The 27,931-nt window shown below is 47.3% G+C and overlaps 1 protein-coding gene across 3 annotated transcripts; it reads right to left on the bottom strand.

Annotated features, from left to right (window-relative positions):
- Positions 1-1,626: 1,626 nt before the first annotated feature.
- OTUD5 (OTU deubiquitinase 5) lies at positions 1,627-27,197 on the bottom strand. Of its 3 annotated transcripts, none has more exons than XM_075260302.1 (9): positions 26,667-27,197; positions 16,913-17,003; positions 6,333-6,397; positions 6,091-6,247; positions 5,726-5,874; positions 4,655-4,840; positions 3,246-3,447; positions 2,430-2,543; positions 1,627-2,352 (listed from the first exon to the last, which is right to left on the bottom strand). In XM_075260302.1, the coding sequence occupies exons 1-9, from the start codon at positions 27,111-27,113 to the stop codon at positions 2,231-2,233; spliced, it is 1,533 nt and encodes a 510-aa protein (XP_075116403.1). In that variant the 5' UTR covers positions 27,114-27,197; the 3' UTR covers positions 1,627-2,230. The 3 variants fall into 3 exon arrangements, with proteins under 3 accessions (XP_075116403.1, XP_075116405.1, XP_075116402.1); XM_075260301.1 differs by having other exon boundaries at positions 1,630-2,352; positions 16,913-17,006; XM_075260304.1 differs by lacking the exon at positions 2,430-2,543 and having other exon boundaries at positions 16,913-17,006.
- Positions 27,198-27,931: the final 734 nt, after the last annotated feature.

Genomic DNA, 27,931 nt, shown 5'->3' with positions numbered 1-27,931 from the left:
GATATGTCAATACTTGCATTCATCATACAATTCTGGATTCTTACTACTTTACATGTTACCAGTCTTCTGTTGTGCCTCTTGGATACTTCTTAATAACTTAGCTGGGAGTCACTAATCCCTTTGTCAATGAGGAGCGTCCATACACATTGGCAGGATCTAATCATGGCTGACAGTGTCAGTCTATAAAGGGGCACAACCTATCAAGAAGAAATAGGCCAACTATTCCAATTTATTCATCCATTTCCAGGAGGAATAACAAAAGAACAGCACAACACACGAGTCTAAGAAACAATTCTAAATTATTTCATCAGCAATGCAAGTGTTCGCCGGAACGGTCAAGGCAGGAGAATGGACAGATCCTCTTCAAAAGACACACACCGGGAATCTCCTGTAACATGTTATGCCTATGGGGGCAATTCATTGAATCTGTGACACCGGGATTCCTGTTGGTGTTGCTTTTATTTGTGCCACACTCTTTATCGACCCATGTATGCAGATGGGTGTATTGTGACACATTGCCCTTCCTTGTGTCAGTGCTACACCACATTCCCATTCTGCTCCACACCTGACATATTTATTAGAACTCATGCATTGTACAGGAAATATATGCCAGGTCTCAACTGGCAGATTTCCTTTCTGGCACATGGGCATGCGCTCAATTTATTAAAGGGAGTCTATCATTTAAAAAACTCATTTTCAAGTAAAGGCACGTTGGAATAGCCTTTAAAAAGGCTACTCTACTCCTACCTTTACTTCTCCCCGCCGTTTCTTCAAGTATGCCAATGAGGATCATGGAGCACCGAGGCGTCCCCCCAGCACTCCGAGCAGTCCGTGTCATACATGTCTACCGCCCCTTTCATGCTTGTGCTCCGGAACTTTTGCTTTGCACAGGACTCGGACACCGCATTGTAGCGACTGCGCAGGCCCAAGCGGCAATTTTGTGGTGGTCTGCTACACGAGCATACTGCGCTCATATGCTCAGTTCTCCAGAGAACTACACGAGTGTACTACACAGGCGCAGTACGCTCATGTAGCAGACCACCGCAAAATGGCTGTTCAGACATGCAAAATCAGCTGTGTCTGAACCCACAGTGGCAGAAAAGATTGCACATGTCCAAGATTTTAGACAGGTACAGCGTGTCGTACACGTTCTGGAGAAGAGGAGGAAGGGACAGAGCACAAGCATGAAAGGGGCAGTGGACATGTATGACACGGAAGAAGGGTGCTCGAAGCACTGGAAGAACGCCCCCGATACTCCATGATCCTTATTAGCATACCAGAAAAAAAACTAATTTTGAAGAAACGGCGGGGAGAATCAAAGGGGTAAAGGTAGGAGTAGACTAGTGGCTATTCCAACATACCTTTAGCTGAAAATGAGTTTTTCAAATGATAGACTTTAAGAGGGTGGAGCCTCTTGCTAGGTTTGCGTGCCAGTTAGCAAGACTGGCATAGGAAACACCAGACTTCATAAATTCTACCCAATGTGTGCAATTTTTTGCATGGATGATGAGCTGGGTTTGTTTGAGGCCAGGGATCAAGACTCTGACCAACCTATTGCAATACTACAACTTTCATCATACCCCGACCTCTGCTCCTTTGATGGAGGACTCTGGACTGAATATACCCCAAATAGACATCAGAAATCGCAACACAAACAACATGACACTACAATTGTTCTGTATAAGATTTTTTTTTCCATTGTTTTTTTTTTTTTGTTTTTTTTTCTCTTAATAAGAAAAAAGTTATTCCTAGGTGATTGGAACGTCCTCTTGATAAGATACAAACCAAAAAAAAAAAAAAAAAATCTCAGGAAGATACAAAAGTGGATATAGCTCCACCGGCTGAGTCATTCTCTCCTCTACACACCCATCCAAATCTATCTTCTAAAAGGTGTGGGCACAAGTCAGGGTGCCTCCTGCCGGAGCCAGGAAGGCATCAATTCCGTCGTCCCGCTGCAGGCCTTAAGAGCAAAAAAATAAAGTCTGGAAGGTTTGGGGGTTTAGGGGGGGGGGGGCGGCATTGGGCTGTCAATATTCGCTGTAACATGCAGCTATACAAGTCCTCCATAGGCTAGTAGGAAAGGTACGCTTACAGAAAAGAGCATCATTCATGTGGAGATCACAACGTGAGCATGATAAAAACTGGTTGGAGGAAGTAGGGGTCGGGGGTGAAAGGAAAGGCAAGCAGAAACAGGATGGAGACGGGAGAATTGGATGAGCCGAGCTGGATATCAGCTGTGGTCTGGGGAAGGATCCCTGCGCAGAGCGCTCTTCTTCACCGTGTCTAGATATTCCTGCTGTGACACTGCTAAAACGGAGGCCAGGATCTCATCATCGTCCCAATCGTTTAAACCTGAGGACGCAGAGAAGAGGGCATTAGGAGACGGTAGTGAAAATCTGGAGACACCCTGGATGAGGTAGCACACTCACCAAATGCTGTGGGAGACATGTGTTGCATAAGTGCTCTACACTCCAGGGCTGGGTACAAAGACACAAGGGGTGAGGTGGCACGGTCGGCACCAGAACATGGCTGGTTGCTTGGGCCTAGGCGGAGAACAGACTTTGTGAGGGCACAAGCCTGACAACCAGTGAAGCAAACACAACTTTTAGACCCCACCAAGTGACAACCTATATTTTATGCCAGACAAAGTAACAGCTATTATCACCCCCCTCTTTTAGCTCTTCCTTTGTCCTCTAGGGAGCTCTCCATCTTTCTTTTCATATATTTTGGGACCAGCCGAGCTGCCGGATATAGGCATTACATCACCGGGGTGTGACTGTGTGATTGTGCTTTAATTGCCGCAGCTTTGTCAGAACTTGTGTCAAGCTGAATATTACACAAGGTTACAAATTAGAGTATTTTAACTGGATGCCAGGCACTGTGTGCCACCCTTCTATGCCCGGCACTGTGTGCCACCCTTCTATGCCCATCACTGTGTGCCACCCTTCTATGCCCAACCTATGGACAAAGACATTTCTGGGGACTCTAGGTATTGCAGTGCTGGGAATGACTGCCTGCAGAGCACTGTATACGATACATATGAGAGTGTAGAGCAGAGGTCTCCAAATGTATTACTACAACTCCTAGTATGTCCCGACAGCCCCTGCATATAGACTGTGCATCCCTGGAATACATAATGCTGTATACCAATTCACTTTTTCTTTTACTGCTGGAAATTCTGCAGCAATCTCAGAAAGTTCCATGCTATTTAATATCTATATATACACCAGAGGGCTGGAAGTTACCTGGCGCACATGGGGAAGGGGGCTTAGCTAAAACTAGAGTGGTCCCTGGGGAAGACGGCTTCGCTGTTTGCTCTCCGTGAACGTCTGGGTGCTCGGGGGAGCCGGCAGTGCTGCGCTGTCTTGGTGAACGGCTGCTCCATTCTTCAGGTCCGCTTGAGGCGGCGGCTGTGGCAGAACTGCAGGTTGCACTAGCCTTCCGTGGCTGCGAGAAGGAAAAGAGATGATTATTTATAGATCAAGGAACCATGGAGTGAAGGCATGAAAACAAAAAGCAGCCAACCAGAGCAGGAGGGAACAGGAAGAGACAAGAAATCAGGAGAGGAAGTAAAAAGAAGACTACAGCAGATATCTGGCCATGTCATAAAATGTCCGTATCACAGTGGACCTATTATATTTTCAAGCTTGTGACTTGGGACTTAAAGCTGGGACCCTCCCAACACTGCTAAAACAAAGGGACAGAAGTGATTAGCTGGGCCCCTTTATTTTTGCTTGGCTCCTCTCAGCTCTCCCAGGGGCTCATAGTATTCACTAGTGATAACTGCACCATAGGGGCTGGCAGAGTAGATTACTCTGATAGCAAAGCAATACCTCCAGGCAGAGGAGGTATATAGGGTGCTAGTTCCGATCATATGACAGTTTGAAACATCCTGGAAACCCAGCAGTGACAGAAGCTAGCCTGGAATTCGGAAAATTAAGTTCCCGCATAAAGGCAACCCCTTTAAAGGCATGACTTCTAGCACCATTGGCTGGTCGATTTATTGGTTACACAGGAAAAGTGCCATAAATACAATAGTGGTGGTGCCTAGTATTGCAGCTCAGTTCCATAGAAGTAAAGGCTACTGAGTTGCACTACTAAACAAAGACTCAACTATATGTTGCTATAAGTGTGTAATCATTAGAGGTGCAAGCAAGTAGGGCAGCAGGGACAAGCCATCAATACAAATTGAGGGTAGGGGGCAACATGGTGGCTCAGTGGTTAGCACTGCAGCCTTGCAGCACTGGAGTCCTGGGTTCAAATCCTGCCAGGATCGACATCTGCACGGAGTTTGTATGTTCTCCCCGTGTTTGTGTGGATTTCCTCCCATTCTACAAAGACATATTGATAGGAATAAAAAAAAAAAAAAAAAAATTTACATTGTGATCCCTATGTGGGGCTCTTAATCTGCATTAAAAAAAAAAAAAAAAATGGAGGGTCTTTTCCCTATGCTTTACACTGCAGCTCATTTACCTGATACCTGAATTGAAGCCAGTCTAATTGCCACACAAGTACACAGTGAAATAAAGGATGGTTGGAGATCTGCACTTTATGCACATTAATCCAATAAACAAGAACACAATACAACAAGACAACAGGAAACAGTCAGGAAGTAAAGGGGCAACCACAGAGCAGCAGCGCAGCATAGTGTTACCTGTCTGGCTTGTTTCTCTTGGTCCCGTAACCACTGCAGGTAAGATTCCCGTGCCACTTGCTCTTCGATTGCCTCATTTGTGGCCTCCCAGTCCGTGGCCCTTTTTTTGTCCTCTAACATCTGCTGCTCGATCCATGATTCCTCGGAGGTCCGGATTGCATTTTTCATCAGGGACTGCTCTGCGTACTGAACATAAAGTCTACCATGAGCCTTAAAACACTGATAGAAACCTTCAAAGGGCTATCTACAGAGGTAAAACTCTAAACTGGTTGGGGTTCAGCTGCTGGGACTCAATAGAATGAACTGTATTTACCAGTCAATCGACTGTCAGAGTATCTTATACTTAGGATAGCCGAGTGTCCTGGAATTGGCAGGGAGCCTTTTTTTTTTTTTTTTTTTTTAAAGGCTTATGCCATGTGACCATATGTGATGTTGGGGGAATATATTCACATATATAGGTGACTGTGTAATATATAAACACATCAAGTGCTCCAAAGTTGGAGATGTGCATTGCTTCGGCTCCCAGCTCTGAGCTATGTCTATTGCAGTGTCAAAGGGGTGCGGCATATAAGAGGATGTAAAAAAAAAAAAACCTAGAGAATCCATGGATCAAGCTGTGCCCTAGCATGACATAGGACATCAGTTTGCCTGGAGAGTCTTTAAAGGGGTTCTCTTTAAAGGGGACTTGTATACTGATGACCTATCCTTGGGATAGTTCCTCAATATGTGATCAGTAGGGTTTGACATCCAGGAATGAGGCTGAGCTGCTGCCGTACCATGTGATCAATGAACATGTTATAATTGACACAGAGGAGAGGCCACAATGTCCATGAGGGCCTCAGCCTCTTTAAACAGCTGATCAGAAGGGGTCTCAGAACACCACCTATTATATATTAATGACCTATCCCAAGGAAAACTTATTTCAGATAAAGTCTACCAAAATGATCAGTTATTGGCTGTTCAGTTCTTCATCTTCATTGTGTACCCTCCCCATGATCTCCTGCTCTGTATTCGGTACGCTGACCCCCATGCATTTACTACTCCCAGCATTCACTTGGTTTTATAACTCACACCAGGTTTAAAAGATGGTAATCCCAGTCCTACTCCTATAGTGGCCTTGTTGGGGTTAACCACAGAGTTGTAGTGGATGTTTCGGTGGTAGCTCACTCTGATTGGCTCGTCTTCATTCTGTTGGATCCCGTGGAATGTGTTGATTGGTTCTAGAGAACAGAAATCAAAGATGAGTGGATAAAAAAAGCTCTGTACAGTCTGACGCCACCTACCTACAGCACGCCAACTACACCCAAATACACAACCTGCAATGATGGTGTGCACCCTGCTGCTCTTGTACGCTCTCCCATCATGACCTGATAACCAGAGGCTGTAGAGCATGCTGGAAGTTACAGTTTCGCAACAATTGGCCAGAACTTCCTTACCCGTTCCATACTGATACACTTCTACGGGCCGGTTGTACATCTCCGCCATGGCCTGCATCTCTATGTGGTTACCATGGCAATTGTTTTTCCGTTTCCGATTAATATAAGTGGTAAAGTCTTCTGTAACGTAGTTGGAAAAGTAGTCCGCGTTCTTCATCTGTTTCAGAGAAAGCACAATGGCATTTATAAAGACGACATCCTGCATCTCCCTGCCGACCCCCGAGCAGCAATACCCTTCTTACCAGGTAATCCATGCAGTGTTTCCGGACCACCTCGTGCATGTCCTGGTCGCCATATACCTGGTCAGCTGGAAAGAAGAATAGAGGACACGTCATGTAACATGCACCCCTGGTTTACAGGCTACGAGATGTCAGGGCTTGCCGCCAGTGATTCACTTCCAGTCACATACTTCCCGGTATATGCTCCTTAAGTCTTTATATTTCCTGTCACAAGCGTGCACACGCTCTCACAACATCAATGTCATAATAATCCAATTACCTGAGTTAGGAACATGGGAGGAGACCGGGGGTGGGGCAGATCACATTGTACCAGTGACACCCCTAATGCATCAGGGAGACCGAAACTCTGACAACCTGCCCAGCTACCCTTACAGAGTTTGTTCTATGAACCGAATGCATCCCCTATCCATAGGGTAGGGGTACGTGTCTGACAGATGGGGGATGTGGCCTTAGCTATTGAAGATCTATCCTTAGGATGGGGCCCCACACCTGCAACCTCCACAGATCAGCTGGTAGAAGAGGCTGCAGTGTCAGGGTGAGTGCTGCGGCATCTTTACTGAATACCAAGCACAATGCTGTACATATCCTTGCAGCCGTGCCCAGTATTGCAGGTCAGCCCTATTCACATGAATGGGACTGAGTTGCTACCATATATGATATCATCAGCGCAGGGAAGAAGCCGAACCCTCTTCAAGCAAGCTGACCAGCAAGGGTCCAGGGTTTTAGACCTCCACCCATCACATATTGATAACCTATCCTAAGGATACAGGTTTATGCACTCTGCACCCCTACTGATCAGCACAGGCGCTGAGGCCTCTGCACAGCAAACAAAGCACAGCAGTGTACACTGTCACAAGCCCATTTACTTACATTAGGTTATATAGATCTGGGCACTGTATCAACTAAATAGCAACATAGTAACAAAACCACAAAACAACACTTGTAATAACTTTATATACACAGTGGTGAAGAATAAAAATATATAAAAATCTAAAAAGAAAAAAAAAAGTCAAACAAACCGCAGATGTAACGATAAGGCGACTTGTAAAACCACACTAGATGTAAACAATATGCTATATGCTAATGAGGGCTATACATGGCAGCCTTTCCCGCTCGTCACGTTACCAACTTTCTTAGAAGTTCGGGGGGGTTAGCGAGGGGGACGCTCTAGACCAATAGACTTGAAGGTAACGTTTCCCCGCGCAGAGTGAATTTATAACAGGAAACCACAACAGAAGTCGAGTTTACAAATGCTACAAGCAGATCTGAGTATAGATAAGTGCGAAACACACGAATGGTGCGAGGTGCGTGTGTGTGTGTACAGGGTATAAACTGGGTCAATGATGCCCCAACTGTAAACAGAAGTCACATACAGCAGAGGGGCAACTCATGAACCCCTTAGGCCCCATGCACACAATTGGGAGGCAGTGACATCTACCAAGTGTCTTCCATGATGCCATCACCTCTATGGGGGCTTCCGATCCCTTCTGTTCTGTAGTGTGTATTTGGCCTTACTGAACCCCTTAAATTGATAAAGCTGCAGTCCTGACACCCCCTTGCTTCACTGATACAGAAGCCAATCTGGTGAACGCACCACCACTATGGCTGAGTGATGGCATTGAAGGGCCACTACATGTATTTGTAAACAGCATACTGGCATCAAGTGGGCAGTGTGCTGCCACGGTGAAGTAATAGCATTTCAAGACAGCAAGTACAATACAATCCTTACAGTAATGGTAAGAATGGATGGGGCAGATAGTTTGTGTTCCAGATGTGATACTATGGCTCACATCTGTGGAATCGAGGGCAATGGTGGCTCCCAAATCAAGGTGAGCACCAACTATAAGAACTACAGCCAGATGTAGGAAGTCTGTCACGTTGCAGGGTTGCTTGGTCTCCTGGGCTGGACAGTGATAGCCCCCTCCTCCCTCTCTCAGCATGAGTTGTCACATTACAGAACTGCTATTCTCTGACATCACTGTGTGAAAGGTCCTGGACAGGCTCTAGGAAAGCTTCTACTACAACAGTAATAGATGGTATAGATCACAAAGCCTTCAGCGGCTTGGAGTTTAGTTGTAACCTCATGAAGACAAACCCTCTATCATGTGATATGGACATGACAAAGGGTCCCCCACTTAGAACCCCCAGAATAAGTCTGAACAAGCAGCTCCAGTTCTGGGGGACTCAATGATGACTATTCATCTGGCCATGTAATGTAGTGGCCTCTGAAAGGGAATGACACAACGGCAAAGTGCTGATCCTTACAGAAGAGGGGCCTGGGACAATAAATGGCACACTTAAAGGGGACGTCTCTGATATCATCCACTCTTTCACACATTTCCCAATCGCCTTGCCTATGTATAGTCACAATAAAATATCCAGCAAAGTGAGGTCCCTCCCCCGCCCGCTATACCGTGTAGCCCCTCGGACTGTGTTATGTTCTCAGTCAAGGTGTTAACATTACAGCAACATTTCATGCTTCACTTGAAACCATGTATGCGGAGATGGAATATACCATGTATGCAAATATGGGGATTCAGTGCAGAAACTCCCACTCCCCAGATTTGCATAACATGAACTTGTTTCCCCGCTGTATGCTCTGCTCAGTGGGAACTATGGAAAATAAGTCAGGTTTACAATGTGAAGCAGCCGTGACAAGCTAAACCCCAAATACACGCACCATGTCATCGCCTGAAAAAATCCCTGGAAGTACGAGGGTATCCTCAAGTGTCCTCAAACCCAAACATCTAGGACTGGATATCTGGACAAAGGACGTTATAAAAGGTCATCATTCATTTTCATGGGCGCTGTGTAATACTTCATTTCTCCTGTGGTGACGCCACTACAGGAGAATTTAAGGGCTAGTTCACACGTAGTTATTTGATCCAGATTTTGACGAGGGAAGCCGCGTCACAATACGGAACAAAATGCGCCTGCCGCGGCTAGCCGTGACTTTCAACAGTCGTGGCTTTCCGCTCTGGATTAGGCCCAAATGAATGCGCCTATAGTCCAGAGGGAGGTGTCGTGAGGCGGACTTCTGTGGCTGAATCAGCCGCGGAATCCGCCTGAAGAAAGGGCATGTCGCTTCTTTTTTTGGGAAAAGGAAATGACTGTCTCCCTTTGATTTCAATGGGAGGCGTTTTTTTGAGCCGGATTCTGACGCGGATTCCATGTCAAAATCCGGCCCAAATAACCCCGTGTGAACTAGCCCTAACACTTTACAGGTGTAAACAGAATGTACATGCAGCTACTAGAGGTACCCCATGTGATCATAGGACATCTTGAAGGGCTGACTCCAAATGATCCTAAATACACAGATTTCTATGCTATTCAGTATTTGCAGGAAGTATCTGGCACCACCAACAACCTGATGGGAACTGTAGTTTTGCAAGAGTATCAGTTGGGAGACCGCTGTAATGGATGCTGCTACTGGTGTAACTCAGAAAGCGAGTATGACTATTAAAGCAAACTGGTCGGGTCTGACCTCTGGTATCCCCATTAACCATAAGACTGGTGGTGCCCTTGCAGCCCCATCTAATGGGAGTGGTGGGCATGCTGCCATGTCATTCATATAATGGAGCACTGTACTCCAACAATGAAAGGGGCAGTTGTGTGCTGTGATCAGTGCAGGTCCCAGCAGTCAGGAATCACATGAATAGGGAGTCAGATGCTGTTTGCGGATAAACTTTTTTTAAAAGTGTTTTCCAAGGACATATATAGAGATGATGTATCCATAAGATATATAATGAATATGTGAGTAGTAGAGTCAGACACCTAGAGACCCCACCGATCTGCTGGCTGAAGAGACCACAGCGGTTTGGTGACTGCTTTGGCACTAAATATCAAGCACAGCGCCATACATTGTATAGAGGCTGTGGTTGGTATTGCAGCTCAGCCCCATTCACCAGCTGAGAAACTGTTGTGCAATGTGATCGACGCAATGTGACATCGCTGGCAGCATTCCTGAGCGCCATTGGTGGGGGTTCTAGATATCCTAAGGATAGGTCAACAATATACAAGTTCCCCAAAACACCCTTCCAGAGAATACTAACATTCTCACAATAACATTCTCATAAATACGTATATTTATTGCGGTCTGCCTACACCGTCCATACTATCTACTGCTGCACACCAGTAAGTCCTGCTCACTCCCACGTGGTCCAGTCTTCGAAAAGCTTTACCATGTGGGACTCTCTGACTGTAGAACTGAACAACATGGAGGACAGAGCAGGGAAGAGACCAGAGTGAGCAGAACCCCAGAGGAGACCTGTAGATGCTTGAGCTTCACACGTTCCACCACAGCAGATTCTCAGAACTGTCTTTCACTTCAAAAGAAAGGTCACGTAAAACCGGGGGATTCACAGAAAATGTTTTCATTGAAACTGAAACCACATGGCAGTGGCCTGCACCACTGAGGTGAGACGCTACTGGTTTCTGGGTCTGGAAATGCTGACACATGTAATGTGCAATGTAAGTAGTGCAGCACACTCATGGATGTGACTGCCTACGGTAATCCTGCCAAGTGTACACTGTGCCCACTCACATGCTGCTGGCACCTACCAATGGTGACCCAATGCATTCAGCTCTAAGTGATCCCTATTATACCCCCCTCTATGCCAGTCTCCTCCCTGGCATTCAGCTCAGACCTTCCTATACTACTAATGTAATGTGCCTTCCTTCTGGGATGATCTTCTCCCTCTAAATCATTAGGTGCATAAAAGCCTCCCAAAACTCATCTCTTCATCCGCACCCACCCACCTTCCTCTATACCATGACTACGGAGGTACAGGTCACCAATGCCCCCCACTCCTGCATCTCTCCACCTCTCTTTTTGGGCCGATCTTGCTTCTTCTAATACTTTGCTGCAGTATGTACAATTTCTTAAAGGAAACCTGCCCCTTCCTATACCCTTTAACTGAATATTTACCCATGGAACCCTGTCCTGCAAGGTTGGCTCACACAACTACTGCTAGACTGCCAAGTCACAGAATGACAGCTCTGCAGGTCAGTGAACAAAGCTGTCAGCAAAGGAAGAGCAAACACTGGAGATCTAAGATTCTTCCTGTAGACTTAACCAATGAGTTCCTGAGTCTGTGTATTCTATGCATACATGTGATATATGGCCGTCAGATGGCACTACACAGAGCACTGGGATGATAATATTTATCAAGGGCTGCAGTCAGAGGGAGCGGCCGCCTGTGTCACCCCGACAGCCGAGACACCGAGCCCAACTTCCTAGAAAGGAGACTCATCTCAAGATTAGCTAAATTATATACCAAGATTTCTTTGATCCTACACAGCAGTAATATTACACCTCTCTGCATCATCCACCGGTAGTAATATCACACCTGTACCCAATCCTATACAGCAGTAATATCACACCAGTATCCGATCCTATATAGCAGTAATATCACGCCTCACCCCAAATACAAGTAGTAATATCACACCAGTACCCATTCCTATACAGCAGGAATATCATACCTGTACCATATCCTACACAGCAGTAATATTACACCTCTCTGCATCATCCACCGGTAGTAATATCACACCTGTACCCAATCCTATATAGCAGTAATATCACGCCTCACCCCAAATACCAGTAGTAATATCACACTTGTACCCGATCCTATACAGCAGTAATATTACACCTCTCTGCATCATACACCGGTAGTAATATCACAGCAGTACCAAACCTATACAGCAGTAATGTAACACCTGTACCCAATCCTATATAGCAGTAATATCATGCCTCACCCCAAATACCAGTAGTAATATCACACCTGTACCCGATGCTACACAGCAGTAATATCACACCTTTCACCATCATACAAGATAGTAATATCACACTAGTACCCAATCCTATACAGCAGTAAGATCACACCTGTGTCCGATCCTACACAGCAGTAATATCACACCTTTCACCATCATACAAGATAGTAATATCACACTAGTACCCAATCCTATACAGCAGTAAGATCACACCTGTGTCCGATCCTACACATCAGTAATATCACACCTGTACCTGATCCTACACTGGCAGTAATATCACACCTGTACCCTGATCCTACACTGGCAGTGATATCACACCTGTACCCTGATCCTACACATCAGTAATATCACACCTGTACCCTGATCCTACACTGGCAGTAATATCACACCTGTACCCTGATCCTACACTGGCAGTGATATCACACCTGTACCCTGATCCTACACATCAGTAATATCACACCTGTACCCTGATCCTACACTGGCAGTAATATCACACCTGTACCTGATCCTACACATCAGTAATATCACACCTGTACCCTGATCCTACACTGGCAGTAATATCACACCTGTACCTGATCCTACACATCAGTAATATCACACCTGTACCTGATCCTACACATCAGTAATATCACACCTGTACCTGATCCTACACTGGCAGTAATATCACACCTGTACCCTGATCCTACACTGGCAGTAATATCACACCTGTACCCTGATCCTACACATCAGTAATATCACACCTGTACCTGATCCTACACATCAGTAATATCACACCTGTACCTGATCCTACACATCAGTAATATCACACCTGTACCTGATCCTACACATCAGTAATATCACACCTGTACCTGATCCTACACTGGCAGTAATATCACACCTGTACCCTGATCCTACACTGGCAGTAATATCACACCTGTACCCTGATCCTACACTGGCAGTAATATCACACCTGTACCCTGATCCTACACTGGCAGTAATATCACACCTGTACCCTGATCCTACACTGGCAGTAATATCACACCTGTACCCTGATCCTACACATCAGTAATATCACACCTGTACCCTGATCCTACACTGGCAGTAATATCACACCTGTACCCTGATCCTACACATCAGTAATATCACACTAGTACCTGATCCTACACATCAGTAATATCACACATGTACCCTGATCCTACACATCAGTAATATCACACCTGTACCCTGATCCTACACTGGCAGTAATATCACACCTGTACCTGATCCTACACATCAGTAATATCACACCTGTACCTGATCCTACACTGGCAGTAATATCACACCTGTACCCTGATCCTACACATCAGTAATATCACACATGTACCCTGATCCTACACATCAGTAATATCACACCTGTACCTGATCCTACACTGGCAGTAATATCACACCTGTACCCTGATCCTACACTGGCAGTAATATCACACTAGTACCTGATCCTACACATCAGTAATATCACACCTGTACCCTGATCCTACACTGGCAGTAATATCACACCTGTACCCTGATCCTACACTGGCAGTGATATCACACCTGTACCCTGATCCTACACTGGCAGTAATATCACACCTGTACCCTGATCCTACACTGGCAGTAATATCACACCTGTACCCTGATCCTACACATCAGTAATATCACACTAGTACCTGATCCTACACATCAGTAATATCACACCTGTACCCTGATCCTACACTGGCAGTAATATCACACCTGTACCCTGATCCTACACTGGCAGTAATATCACACCTGTACCCTGATCCTACACTGGCAGTAATATCACACCTGCACCCTGATCCTACACTGGCAGTAATATCACACCTGTACCCTGATCCTACACTGGCAGTGATATCACACATCTCCACAACTTATACTGGCAGAATTTCACACCTTTCCATGATCTGCTACCAACGGATAAAAGGAAGATGTGAAACATTTAACTATAAGTATCTCTTTTGACTCTGATTCCAGCCCAGCAGTGACGTCACTCTTCCCCACAATTCCAGGCCAGCAGTGATGTCACTTCTCCCTGATTCCAGCCCAGCAGTGACATCACTAAATATGAAGCAGTAATAACCTGCATCTTTCTATCCCTAACAATGCTGCAGCCATTGGACCATAACCACACAGCAGCATCGTCACTCACACGGTCACAGTGTTTTGATGCTACACCCACAACCATCTAATGTGACCTTCTGAGCACAGCCGATTGTAAAGGGAAAACCATGATGTCACGTTCACTTCCTGCATCTTATCTGGGTAATAACAGATTAAAGCCGTCAGCGATACTGGAAATTATTATATGGGGGGAAAACTCCCCTCCTCCAGGCCAAGAAGAAATCAGCAACAGGAAGCCGAGGCAGGTGCGAAAATTACCTGGGAAGATCTCTACGGAAACAGCTCTTAAAGGGGATGTCCATCAGTGTCACAAAAAATGCTGCAACTTTGAGACACTTTAAGTGTATATTCCTCAACATATTCAAGATCTCTGCTTGTTGTCAGCACATGAAGGCAATCTCTACACCCAGAGACTGATCCTGACCAGACCTTGCAGCTACAACTACACTGTATTACAATGTATGAGTGCAGGTAAATGCCATCTGCCTGGATTTAGGACTGCATGGTAGGATATACTAGAACAAGCCCCGCAGCTACATTAGCATGAGGTGTTCCAGAGGGGTTTCCATTCACTGACAGCAAGAATGAAAACTGTGAGAACCCATAGAGCAACCTTTCATTGCGTGGTTTTCCTCCGGGTACTCCGGTTTCCTCCAACACACCAAAGACATACCGATAGGGAATGTAGATTGTGAGCCCTATATGGGACAGTGACTGACAATATCTGTAAAGCGCTGCGGAATATGATGGCGCTATATAAGTAAGCATAATAAATAATAAAGTGACTATATGTCATACAATGTAGATAGCTGTTAGTCAGCCGCTATCTCCCTGGCTTCTGTATAAACATGCCTTGTAGTGTGTGTGTGTTTACTGCACCTAAGAGGAGATAAGTGGCTGCCAGATCTCCTAATGCCGCTTATCTACCGGGGGCCTAAGGTCAATCATGTAAAAAGTCACAAAGATAGCCTATATGAAATCTGTAAGTCCTAAGAGGGTATACTGACAAGAGTCTCGGATTAGAACCAAGGTCAAATGATCATAACCAGCACCTGAGTTGATCCACTGCAAGGTCAGTACCATTACCCTTCGTTCACATCTGCATTTGGTATTCCGTTCGGGGAGTCCGCATAGGGACCCCCCGAACGGAATACCGAACGCAACTGCAAGCAGTGTGCAGTGAAAGCACACGGACCCCATAGACTATAATGGGTCCGTGTGCTGCCCGCACGAATCATGCGGACAGAAAAATAGATTGTGAACTACTTTCCTGTCCACATGATCCCTGCGGAGATCTGGTGGCAAGCACACGGAACCCCATTATAGTCTATGAGGTCCGTGTGCTTTCACTGGCACACCGCTTGCAGTTGAGATCGATATTCCTCATGCGGACTCCCCCGGACGGAATCCAAACGCAGATGTTACCTGTACTATGACTTTACTATTACAATGATGTATCTGCCAGCCTCTATAGTACAGGTAGTATCAGTGAACATGGAGACGAGGAGCAAGAAGGATTTGGGTACAGAGTGCTGGTTCTAATCCATCTTTAACCTAAGCACAACCAAATGTACCCAGTAAGTAGAAACAAGGCTAATAGACAACCTCTTAGTCCAGGAATTAATAGAATGTGGCTTCTAGAAACTGAGCCACACCAGTGACGCCAGATGTGAACGTAACCTTAGCCTTTCACGTAAAGAGATTTGGTGTCCTCAATTCATCCCTATTTCGGAGGATGGCAGCATTATGCCACTGAATTTTAGGAGGTTGAAAATAGAGTTGAAAGGTTCCCTATTACAGATCAGTGGGAGTCTCACTTATACCAGGAGGTGCCATGTCCAGTCCCAGATTACCTCTTTAGGCCCCATGCACAGGGATGAATCTGAATTGGACAATCCAGTCCATACTAAGTTCAGAGACCAAGACGCCTGCATCTGAGTGCCCTGCCTGTCCTGGAGCTGTGGGGAGATTGGCCTTCTATATCACTACGCTGCCTGGCTGGGTTTAGGCCAGGAAGTCCAGTCTATGTACAGACCATATTTTATGGTCCGGATTCCCCTGTGTGCATGGGGCCTTAAGGACAATCCATGAGAAATCCCGATCAAACAGCGCCATAAATAGGCCAATACAATCCGGCTTGTGGAGGAGTTTGTTTACTGGGCCTGTAATCTGCCGGCACACAGCTGACTGTAGTACTATCCAGCACCTGTTACGTCTGATTAATTCACATACGCCAGGAGTGGAACTAGCGCCCTCCACTGTACACAAGCCAAACGCTATCTGGATTCCTCACAGCTGAGTCACTATTCTGCGATCTGGCTGCTGAGTCACTGGATACGCCTAGCCGTGTCTGCAAATATCTCTCCAAACCACGCATGCACCACTGTGCTTATACACCTATTAGCCTGAGACACTACAACTCCTAGCATTCTCCGACTGCAGACCTATCTGCCATAGGGTGGCACCGCTAACGTAGTTCTAGGCACCTCTGACTCCTCTATAAAACACGTTCAGACAGAAGTGTCCATAATTACTGTAGTACAGATAGTGGATAAGCAGCTGCCAGGCAACACTCATGCCGCTTATCGCTAAAGGATCAAACATGCATACAATCCGACATGTCTGATCTTTTTCTACTAGGCTAATATCGTGTACAGCAAATACAAGAGCGACAAAGGCCTTACCGACAGCTCTGAACAGGCAGGCGCCATCTTCCTTCATCTGCTTTATGATAAATCCCTTCTTCTCCTGCAAATTCTTCTCGAACCAATTCTCCTGCTAAAAAATAAAAAGTAAAGATGATGAAACTGGAAAAAAAAACAAAACGATAAAAGCCATCAATGTGTAAGAAGAAGTGCTGAAACTTTGCATTAAGATCTGCGCTTCAGTTGTATTTTCTGGATTTCTGCTTGCGGTCAGTGAAAGACATTGATGCGAGTGGAAAACCGAGCAGATATCTAACTGTGCCACAATAGTATCCATTCTATACAATCATGTGGCAATGCATGGTGGTTGTTTTAGGCCCTGTTCACACTAAATGCTATCATATCAACATCATCCCAGCTGTCACAAGTAGAGGGTCTGCGAGGGTCTTCAGTCACTGTATATAAGCATGATCTAGTCACTGACAGCAACCAGAAATAGTCACAATTCTGAGGAACTGATAGACAAGGTATACAGAACTCATACAGCAATTAAAGGCAATGTCCACTTCTTATTACTAGTACAGTGAGGAGGTCGCCCCCACATAGAGAACATATAAGAGCCTCAGTGCACCCTCTGGCGGGTTTACAGCGCAGCCTGTGGTCGTACGTCCCTAGGGTGATGTACAGTCACTATGCAACAGGCACCTGTACACACAAGTCAGAAGGGGCTGTCCAGTTCTTTAAAGGGGTTTTCCAGGCTTATTAACTGAAGACCTATAATATGTCACCTATAGAGGATCAGAGGGGTATGAAACATGAACTGATCAGTTTGTAGAGCCTGCAGTGAATGGGTGAGCTTTGCGGTGCTGAACATTGTATATTGACTGCGCTTGAACGGGACTGAGGTGTAAATGGGTCGTGTGACGGATGAATGTGAAATGATACGGCCTGCGGCTTCAAACAGCTGACACCCAGTATCCTCCCAACCCCTCATCTGATGGCCTACCCAACTTTTATGACCATCCCCAACAGTAACAAACTAAGGCGGCATGCACACTGCCATATCACAGGTCTGCGCTGCACTGTTCAATAATGAAGCTTTCCTCTAACATACCAAGGACAACATTGCAAGTCGTATGCCGGTGGGAACAAGCGCATTAGATTCAACCTTCTAAACATTACAGCGCCCCCAAGTGGTGAAACTAAATCAGTCACTTAAAGCAGGACTAAACTGTCAAACCATTATGTTCTTGCAGAATTTGTGGGGTTAAACACTTCCGCAAATTACTTCATTACCCAATTTTGCCTCTGCACCCAAAAATCTCATTGGTCCTTCACTGACCTCCTTTCTGAAGCCTCGTATTAAAGCTGTCATATCATATGCCAGTTATTCTAAACAGCCCAACGGGCGCAGGGGAGAGGAGATTTACAAAGAGGCTGAGAATGAGGATCTAAGACAATTAGGAATTGGTGTGTTAGAAGATATCTGTAGGGCTGAGGCCATATTTTCACAATGTGGCAAGCAAGGTGCATATCTGGGCTAGTGGAGCACGTTCAGTGAAAGAAAAGGCCTTGCTGCAAATGTACGCCGCAATATCATCCCTCTGTGAGAAAAGAGACAGAGAGGGAATGATGAATCTCCCACAGTTTCTGTGCACTGGGTATAGGACTGTAATAACGCTGTGTACAGGGAGGAGATTTGCTCCCGTTTAGCAAACGGCCCCCTAGACTAACTTAACACTCCAAGAGAAGACCACATCAGTAATCACATAGGGCTTTGCCGCACCCATCACTATGGTCTAGCTACCATTGATCTGCGGAACGGTGCAGGTACTGGGTAAGTAGCTACAACAGAAAGTGGACAGAAATCTTCACCCACTGTACTACTGGTGGGGAGTGGGACCAAACCCAACTATAATGGGCTGAACAAAGGCTTAGGGGGAGAGGGGATTGGTGCGTCAAACAGCAACATCTTAGGTGGGTACTACCCATGATAGAGAACCTGGTGATAAATTAAAGAGACATGAGATACCACTGCGCAAAGTGACTCTGAGCCCTCCAACTTTATTTCACCTCTCCCAGCCCCACGGCCTGCCATCTCTCTCCGGTCTATGTTGTAGCTACCTGCCCAATGCCCACTCTCTTCCATGGCCTGACAGGCAGGTACACTGCAGATCCCTGTGAGATTACCGACATGAGCCCCACTTGCTGAGTGATCTAGGGGGCAGCGCTCTGATATAAGAGAGCAAATTTCTGCTAGCAACAGATAGGGGGCCGCAAATAGAGACGCAGAAAGAAGAGACACATTCAAGCGCAATATTTTTACCACAAAGAGACAAAATTTGGTAATGAAGTCATTTGCAGAAGTGATTAACTCCACAAATGCTGCAAGAAATGGAAACCAGCTTGAAAGTTTCTTTATACTTTAAAGGGGTTTTCCAGGCGTGCGAATTGAAGAACAGAGGGCAGGGATCCAACACCTGGGAATCCCAGAAGTCAGTGGTTCCAAGAGATCGCAGCATTCAGAGAAGTGCTGGAATCTCTTCATAGGAAACTAAGCACGGCGCCGTAAATCTTATAGTGGCTGTGCTTGGTACTGCAGCTGAGCCCCATTCACTTCAATGGGACTGAGCTGTGAAAAAGTCATATGACACGGCCTGTGAAGTAGAGGTGGATCTGGAGGAGTACGGCTGGTCACGGAGTCCGGGGTGTCAAGTGATCCTAAGATAAGATCAATAACTAAAAGTCTAAAAAATCTTTAGGCTCAGGCCCCATATAGGGAAAAGCAGATAAACACTACAGCATGAAAGTGATGTGCTTTTTAACAGTTTTTGTTGTGCTTATTCTTCCCCTATTAATTATATAGGGAAACCTCTTGCATTTCCACAGGTGAAATTAAAGGGGTTGTCCAAAATATCTTAAGATAATGTAATAAATTTTATTTATATAGCACCAACATATTCCGCAGCGCTGTACAATTTGTAGGGCGCAAATACAGACAAAAAGATACATTACAAAGAAATAGTCACTTCACACACTGGGACTGAGGGCCCTGCTCGCAGGAGCTTACAATCTATGAGGTAGAGGGGGTGACACAAGAGGTAGCAGGGGCGGCATCGGAGGTAGCATTGCTTATACAAGTGGTCCAGACTTTCTTGTGATACAGGTGACTGTCATTACACATAAAAAAGCTGAATGAGCCGTCACCAGTCGTGTCCTTTAACATGCAGATTGTGTCTGGACATATAAAGAGCCTGAAACATCATCATATCATGTGGGGTAATGTGGGAGCATGAACAGAGCGGGGTTTGTTTTAGGGATTCTAATTACGGTACAGAAGGGTTTACATTAGGAATTGTGATAGGCCTGTCTGAAAAGATGTGTCTTTAGTTTGCGCTTGAAGCTTCAGAAATTGGGAGTTAATCTGATTGTCCAAAGTAGAACATTCCAGAGAAGTGGTGCAGCTCGGGAGAAGTATTAGATACAGGATTTGGAGGTTCTGATAATAGAGGATGCAAGTGTTAGCTCATTGAGTGAGCGGAGAGCACGGGTTGGGCGATAGACAGAGATGAGGGAGGAAATGTAGGGAGGTGCGGCATTATGGAGAGCCTTGTGGATGAGGGGGATAAGTTTATATTGTATTCAATAATGAACAGGCAGCCAATGTAGTGACTGACAAAGACCTGAATCATCACCGTATCGTCTAGACTGATAGATTAAGATTACTACAATATCTTAGACTTTCTAGCCAAAGTATTTTCGGACTATCGCGTTACCACCAAAATGCTCCTTGTCATACTGTGGGCTAAAGTCTCCCTGTAATCCCTGCCCATCTATCTACACAGTGTGATGGCGCTAGTATGTACTGTGTATGCACGATCAGTCTCGGTCACAGAGGAAGTGCATTAATCGCACATGCGCAGGACATACTAGCGCCATCACACCTTGCAGATAGGAGATGGGCAGGGACTACAAATGCCAGCCCACAGTATGACAAAGAGTCGCTGATGTGCCTGGTATACAGGATGTCACTGGAAGAGGGGAGGATCATCATGTGACCGCTACGGGAGCGCCACTAACAGGACAATTACAGTAATAACAAGGTACTGCAAAAATGTTTTGGTTAGCTAAACTATTGCTGCACTAACCTCAAAATGTCCGAGTCCTGGACAACCCCTTTAACAAGCTGCAGCTATGAATAATGCATGTGTTTAGAGAGATGCAGCTTTTTCGCAGCGTTTCTTTTTTCAGTAAGTGGGGAACAAATGAACTGAAATCTCATTCACTTTACAGGGACAATAAAATGCTGCATTTCCCCCTTGCTACATGGGGCCTTAATGTGATACCATTTTCATTGCAGCACCGGTAAGGCATCGGTCTGACATAAAGGGGCAAAAACACAAGTGCATGAAACCCTAACCACCCCACACACATATACATACACACCTACATGAGAACAACCAATAAAACCCACAACAAGTGTCTATATAATGATATGGCCTCTTCTTGTTACTGGCCCACAGAAGTCGATCCCTCCCAGGACAATGTGTGCGGTCAGATCTCAGGCACAGCTCATCTATATGGTCACTACTATGTGATTTATGATGGTCCTTGCCTTAAGCTGAATGAAGGCGCCACCTGGTGGTCAGAGCAGCACACAATGCGTGCTCTATGCACACAATGCAAAACTATGACCCCAGCACCAGGTAACACCAGGATATTTCTGAAGAAATAATATTTTTGCCACATTCTTTTTTTTATCACAAAAAGTAGACATTGACAGCAGCCGAGGTGTTATACGGAAATCCTGTGGTATAGAAGTGCGAGAGCAGAAGTGACAGGCAGTGCCCCAGTCTTCTAAGACCTTATAAAGATGTCCAGACCAATAACTGCATATCCTTCCTTATGGAAATCCAAATGGATTGCAATGATGCCCCCTAGTGGTGAAATACAATGAGTGGGGGTCCCCTATGACTATAAGGTATGTGATGACATCAGAGGTTTACAGTGGTATAGTAAGGGCTGTATACACTTCTATTGTGTTCTACAGTCAGTACAAGCCTATGCACAAGGTCTAAGACCGTGTTCACACAGTTAATGAAAACAAATTTACCCACACTGCAATGGGTTGAAGCCACAGTAATAATAAATTCAGGACATGCCACCACCCCCATGCATTATACTGCAGCACTGTTTTCACAACCACTGCTTTGTGTGTACTAGGCCTTAGTAATATACTGCTAGGAAAACTGCAATATTCAAGAATCTCAGACAGACGCGTCAGTGTCCACCAGCAGTGATGACGGTGGTATACGAGTATTTCACAGATAGCACACTTAACCACTGTTTTCTATGGGCCTGTACACACAAACAGGAATTTCATGGTCTCGGGTGCGGGGCGACAGTTCGGGCAACATCAGATAGGACAGGTCCCATTACTGTCCTATTTTGTGACTCATGCTTCCGTGGTTCCTATTCATTTAATGAAAGGAGCCACAGAAGTTCGGCGTGTGAACTGGCGCTACACAGGGACATCACGGTACCCCCCCATGTGCAGCCCATGCGTTTAATTCACCGCAGGCCGGTTTCAGCAAAGTCGTCTGCAACCGGCCTAAATGGGTGTACACGAGGGTATCTGTAAGGGCTAATCTAGTACAGGGGTCAGCAACCTTCAGCTTCTGGGGAGCTACAACTGCATGTATATTTGCTCTGTAGTTTTTAGAAGTGACTGGAGCATGCTGGGAGTTGTAGTTTCACAGAAGCAGAAGTGTCAAACAATGCTGACCCCTAATCTAATGGGCATCAAGTGTATTGCTCCTGGCCTGAAGCATGGCAGGCTGTATACTGTGCCCAGCTGAGAGGTCAGGAGCAACTGACCAGGATCCCTCGCTGTACTGGGCCAGGTTTGGTAGCCATCAGGCATGCCCTATACAGAAATCTTATAGATCCCTGTACATGGGAAGTTTATACAGCCCCATCCTACCACCAATAAACAAACATAACATCCAGCAAAAACAGCGCCACACCTGTCCATAGGTTGTGACTGGTATTGCAGCTAGACTACAATGGAGCATGTAGTGCTGGAGCTGCAATGCCAAGCACAACCCATAGGCAGGTGTGGCACTGTTAAAAAGAAAGCCATGTTATTCTAGTCGTGGCCTGTCCATGAGCACAGCAGTCACTGTCATTAGTTATTACTGGCAGCACAATGGTTGCCATCTCTAAGGGCATGTTCACACTGTGTAATTTGAAGAGGAATTTGAGACAGTCATACAACTTAAAATCTTCTTCAAAAACTGACCCTGAAAAACCTGTGGTAGAAACTCAAAGCCCAGCCTCAGCTTTCTGCCTCCGGCCTGCAGGTGTTGTTAGTCTCATATACACTGGGGATAAACAAGCGCGAGGCCTTGTGACAAGATCAAGCAGAAGACGGAGAACCATGGGAAGCAGATTAGGGACGGATTGTGGAGAGGATTTCACAGACCATCAGTAGTATCTAATCTATGGCGTCTGACACCTGGACCCTGTACACATCCAGCAACCCCTAGGTGTCAGGAGCTGCAGGTTAACACTATTGAAGTAAGTGGTGCTGCAGTCCCCCAAAACCCACGCTGTGCGGTGCGTTTCTGACGAGGTTTTTTTTCATTGCGTTTCCACAGTTTTCCTCTGCAGACTCCCTACCCCTACTCTAGCTATACGAAACAGGTCAGCGTTTCCAGGAGTATAATTGACAGGCGGAAATTTTCAGATTATTTTCTGTAATATCTGCATATTTTTTCAGGCTTTAGGCCAGGGCCCTAAGATTCTGGCTAATCCCACCCACTTTGCAGGTAATGTAAAATACAGCAATTTTGCAATGTGGGGCCGCAGCCCAAAGCCTCAAAAACGCAGGCCTTATATTTCTCACAACTGAGGATTTACTACAATTGTATCCAGCCTGTGAGCTAAACAGCCTGAGGCCGGGTTCACATCTGCGTTCGGGTTTCCTTTTTGGGTGTCCGCTTGGGGACCCCGCAAATGGAAACCTATATGCATTAAAAAGCGGTTACCTGAAAAACCCGCAGGTCCCATAGACTATAATGGGTTCTGTGTGGCTTCTGCACGAAACATGCGGAGAGAAAACTCCAGCAAGCAGCACGTTTCACTCCGCGATATACATGAGGAAACCACACAAACCCCATTATAGTCTACGGGGTCCGTATGGTTTCTTAGGTAAACGCTTTTTAATGCATATAGGTTTTCCATTCGGGGGGTCCCCAAGCAGAATCCCCAAATGGAAACCCGAATGCAGATGTGAACCCGGCCCAAGTATTACCGTAACTCTCCCGGCAACGACACATTGTAAGAAATGATCAGGTGAGGAGAAAGACTCAGAAACCATCCTCCGCGTGCGTCCTGACCATTGCCGTCTGGTATCTGCTCTTTTGAGGGGAGAAAAAAGTGGGACTTGCCCCAAACAGATCACCAGCGGATAATGACCTGTTTGTGTCTATTTTGGAATCGGTTTTTCCCTCTGCACATTCTTTGAGCGCTCAAAAAGATCCCATTGATTTCAATGGGAGTTACGAGCGTATACGCCGTGTTATTTTGCGCCCGTGATTTGGCGGGCGTATACGCTCGTAACTCCCATTGAAATCAATGGGATCTTTTTGAGCGCTCAACGTCTGACACGCCGTATACGTGCCAGATCACGCTACACGTTACATCGTGTGAACGCACCCTTAATATACAATCCCTTTCTAGTTCTGCTTTCTGAGCATTGTGGAGAAAAAAAGCGTCTGTTATCCAAATTTATACATAGACAGTGAGGTTTAAAAAAAAAAAAAAATCTGATGAAAGTCGTGGACCCGCCATATTACCTTCACCAACATAACAAAACTGTGACAAATATGACGTAACTGGATACTAATGGACAACAGAGCAAATCCCACTGAAATTTATGGGAATTTCTAACAGTCCAGATATTTCCTGACAGATGTCAACAATAGACACTAACAGCGGCCTCAGGGCACATTCACACTATCAAGTTATGTGCAGATTTTCCATGTGAATTTTAATGTGGAAAATCTCCATCATAATCCATTAGCACTACACTGAGAGAGAAATTCTGTCTCATGTAAATGTTGCATTTTTTTTGGGGCTCAGATTTATAAAAATCTTCCCCAAAATCCAAAAGTATCTGTATGAAAATCTGCCCCAAAATCTGTGGACTCCGGAGCAGATTCCCTCATGTAAATCCTAGACATGAGCATGATGGGAACACCAAGGTTCCGCTCACTGACAGCAAGCAGCGGGTTCACTTATTTACAATCAGCTCCAGCACAAAGGAAATCTTCTGGTGCCAGTCACAACCTGCACATGACAATCAGCCCTCCCAGCAGTGACAGGAGCCACAACAGGGACCGGTCATGTGACATACCAGACACATGAGCATCAACTAAACAACCTCATGTCATAGAAAAGTGAGCGCCCCTCGACCCCGCAGAGACCCCCCCTGGACAGTAATGACCCAGCCCAAAGAGCACACATGTAACATGAGAGGACACACATGTACCCAGTCAGGAGCAGATCCTTACACTACCCCAAGGGGGAACTCAGGACAGAAAATCCAAATGCAGAGCAGACTTCACACCCCATTCTGTTCTATGTATAACATGCCCCCCCTCCTCCCCCCCCCTCATCCCCCAGACATGACCGCACCCCCTCCTCCTCATCCCCCCGACATGACCGCACCCCCTCCTCCTCATCCCCCCGACATGACCGCACCCCCTCCTCCTCATCCCCCCGACATGACCGCACCCCCTCCTCCTCATCCCCCCCAACATGACAACCCCCCCTTTTCTGTTCCCCCCCCAATATGACAACCCCCCTTTCTCTGTTCCCCCCCAACATGACAACCCCCCTTTCTCTGCCCCCCCCCAACATGACAACCCCCCTTTCTCTGCCCCCCCCCCAACATGACAACCCCCCTTTCTCTGCCCCCCCCCCCAACATGACAACCCCCCTTTCTCTGCCCCCCCCCAACATGACAACCCCCCTTTCTCTGCCCCCCCCCCAACATGACAACCCCCCTTTCTCTGCCCCCCCCCCAACATGACAACCCCCCTTTCTCTGCCCCCCCCCAACATGACAACCCCCCTTTCTCTGCCCCCCCCCAACATGACAACCCCCCTTTCTCTGCCCCCCCCAACATGACAACCCCCCTTTCTCTGCCCCCCCCCCCAACATGACAACCCCCCTTTCTCTGCCCCCCCCCCCCAACATGACAACCCCCCTTTCTCTGCCCCCCCCCCCCAACATGACAACCCCCCTTTCTCTGCCCCCCCCCCCAACATGACAACCCCCCTTTCTCTGCCCCCCCCCCCAACATGACAACCCCCCTTTCTCTGCCCCCCCCCCCAACATGACAACCCCCCTTTCTCTGCCCCCCCCCCCCCAACATGACAACCCCCCTTTCTCTGCCCCCCCCCCAACATGACAACCCCCCTTTCTCTGCCCCCCCCCCCAACATGACAACCCCCCTTTCTCTGCCCCCCCCCCCAACATGACAACCCCCCTTTCTCTGCCCCCCCCCCCAACATGACAACCCCCCTTTCTCTGCCCCCCCCCCCCCCAACATGACAACCCCCCTTTCTCTGCCCCCCCCCCAACATGACAACCCCCCTTTCTCTGCCCCCCCCCCCCCCAACATGACAACCCCCCTTTCCCCCCTGACAGCCCACCCTACATTACAGCGCCCGCTCCCCCTATTCCCCCTCCCTCTGCTGACATGACAGCTCTTTGGTCCTCTCACCTGCTCCGCCATGTCGGGGTCCATGGATTGGATGCGGGCCGCCGTCTCATACTCGTCCTCGCTGTTGTTCCCGGCTCCGTCCTCCCGGTCGGGGGTATTCCCGGCAACGGGCAGCCCCCTGTCCCCGGCCCCCACGGCTCCGCTCACCCCCTGCCTCCTCCTCTTGCTGTGTCCGGGCCCAGAGCAGCAGCCTCCGGGTCCTATCCCCGCCCCATTACAGCAACAACAACAAGCGAGGCCTCCTAAACCTTCGGGACCCGAGCCCGCCCCCCCTGGACCACCGGCACCGGGCGGAGGCGAGGCCTGGGCCCAGCGCGGAGGTGGGGAGGAGCGAGGCCGAGCCCCGGAACGCGAGTGAGAATGCGAGTCACCCCCGCCGGCGCCGCTCCGGTCCCCGTCCTCCGGGTCAGAGGGGGGAGGCGGCTTCTTCTTGGGAAGGATGGTCATCGGTCACCTTCACCGGACACCGAGCCTGCGTCACACCGAGCGCCGGACCGGGCAGAGCGTCACTACGCAACACGTCCTCCTACCCCAGGTGACGGGGCGTAAACTGACCCCTGATTGGTGAGGAGACAAAGAGGCGGAACCAAATTCGGTGCGTGTTCCGGCGTCTTCAGGACGTCCGTGCTTGCGATCCAGGCCTCGACTGGGGATGAAGGGTTACCATGGAGACCGCTGCTGCAGGACCAGGAGATAGAATAGGCTGATAGTAGGAAACGGCGGGGGATGGACGAGGAGCTCCTGTGCTGAGCATATAACAGGACGGGGAGCTCCAGTGCTGCGCATATAACAGGACGGGGAGCTCCAGTGCTGAGCATATAAGAGGACGGGGAGCTCCAGTGCTGAGCATATAAGAGGACGGGGAGCTCCAGTGCTGAGCATATAAGAGGACGGGGAGCTCCAGTGCTGAGCATATAACAGGACGGGGAGCTCCAGTGCCGAGCATATAACAGGACGGGGAGCTCCTGTGCTGAGCATATAACAGGACGGGGAGCTCCAGTGCTGAGCATATAAGAGGACGGGGAGCTCCAGTGCTGAGCATATAAGAGGACGGGGAGCTCCAGTGCTGAGCATATAACAGGACGGGGAGCTCCAGTGCCGAGCATATAACAGGACGGGGAGCTCCTGTGCTGAGCATATAACAGGACGGGGAGCTCCAGTGCTGAGCATATAACAGGACGGGGAGCTCCAGTGCTGCGCATATAACAGGACGGGGAGCTCCAGTGCTGCGCATATAACAGGACGGGGAGCTCCAGTACTGAGCA

Source organism: Leptodactylus fuscus, chromosome 11, assembly GCF_031893055.1.
Source record: "Leptodactylus fuscus isolate aLepFus1 chromosome 11, aLepFus1.hap2, whole genome shotgun sequence".
Lineage (NCBI taxonomy): Eukaryota > Metazoa > Chordata > Amphibia > Anura > Leptodactylidae > Leptodactylus > Leptodactylus fuscus.
Note: the sequence above shows the minus strand (reverse complement) of the source record. Positions and strands in the feature narration are given on the sequence as shown.

Coding starts and splice junctions, on each gene's coding strand:
- OTUD5 (XM_075260301.1), bottom strand. CDS start 27,113: ATGACCATCCTTCCCAAGAAGAAGCCGCCTCCCCCCTCTGACCCGGAG. Junction 3,448..4,654: donor AAGAGAAACAAGCCAGACAG/GTAACACTATGC, acceptor TCCTTCTCGCAG/CCACGGAAGGCTAGTGCAAC. Junction 2,353..2,429: donor CATGTCTCCCACAGCATTTG/GTGAGTGTGCTA, acceptor CTGCGTCCTCAG/GTTTAAACGATTGGGACGAT.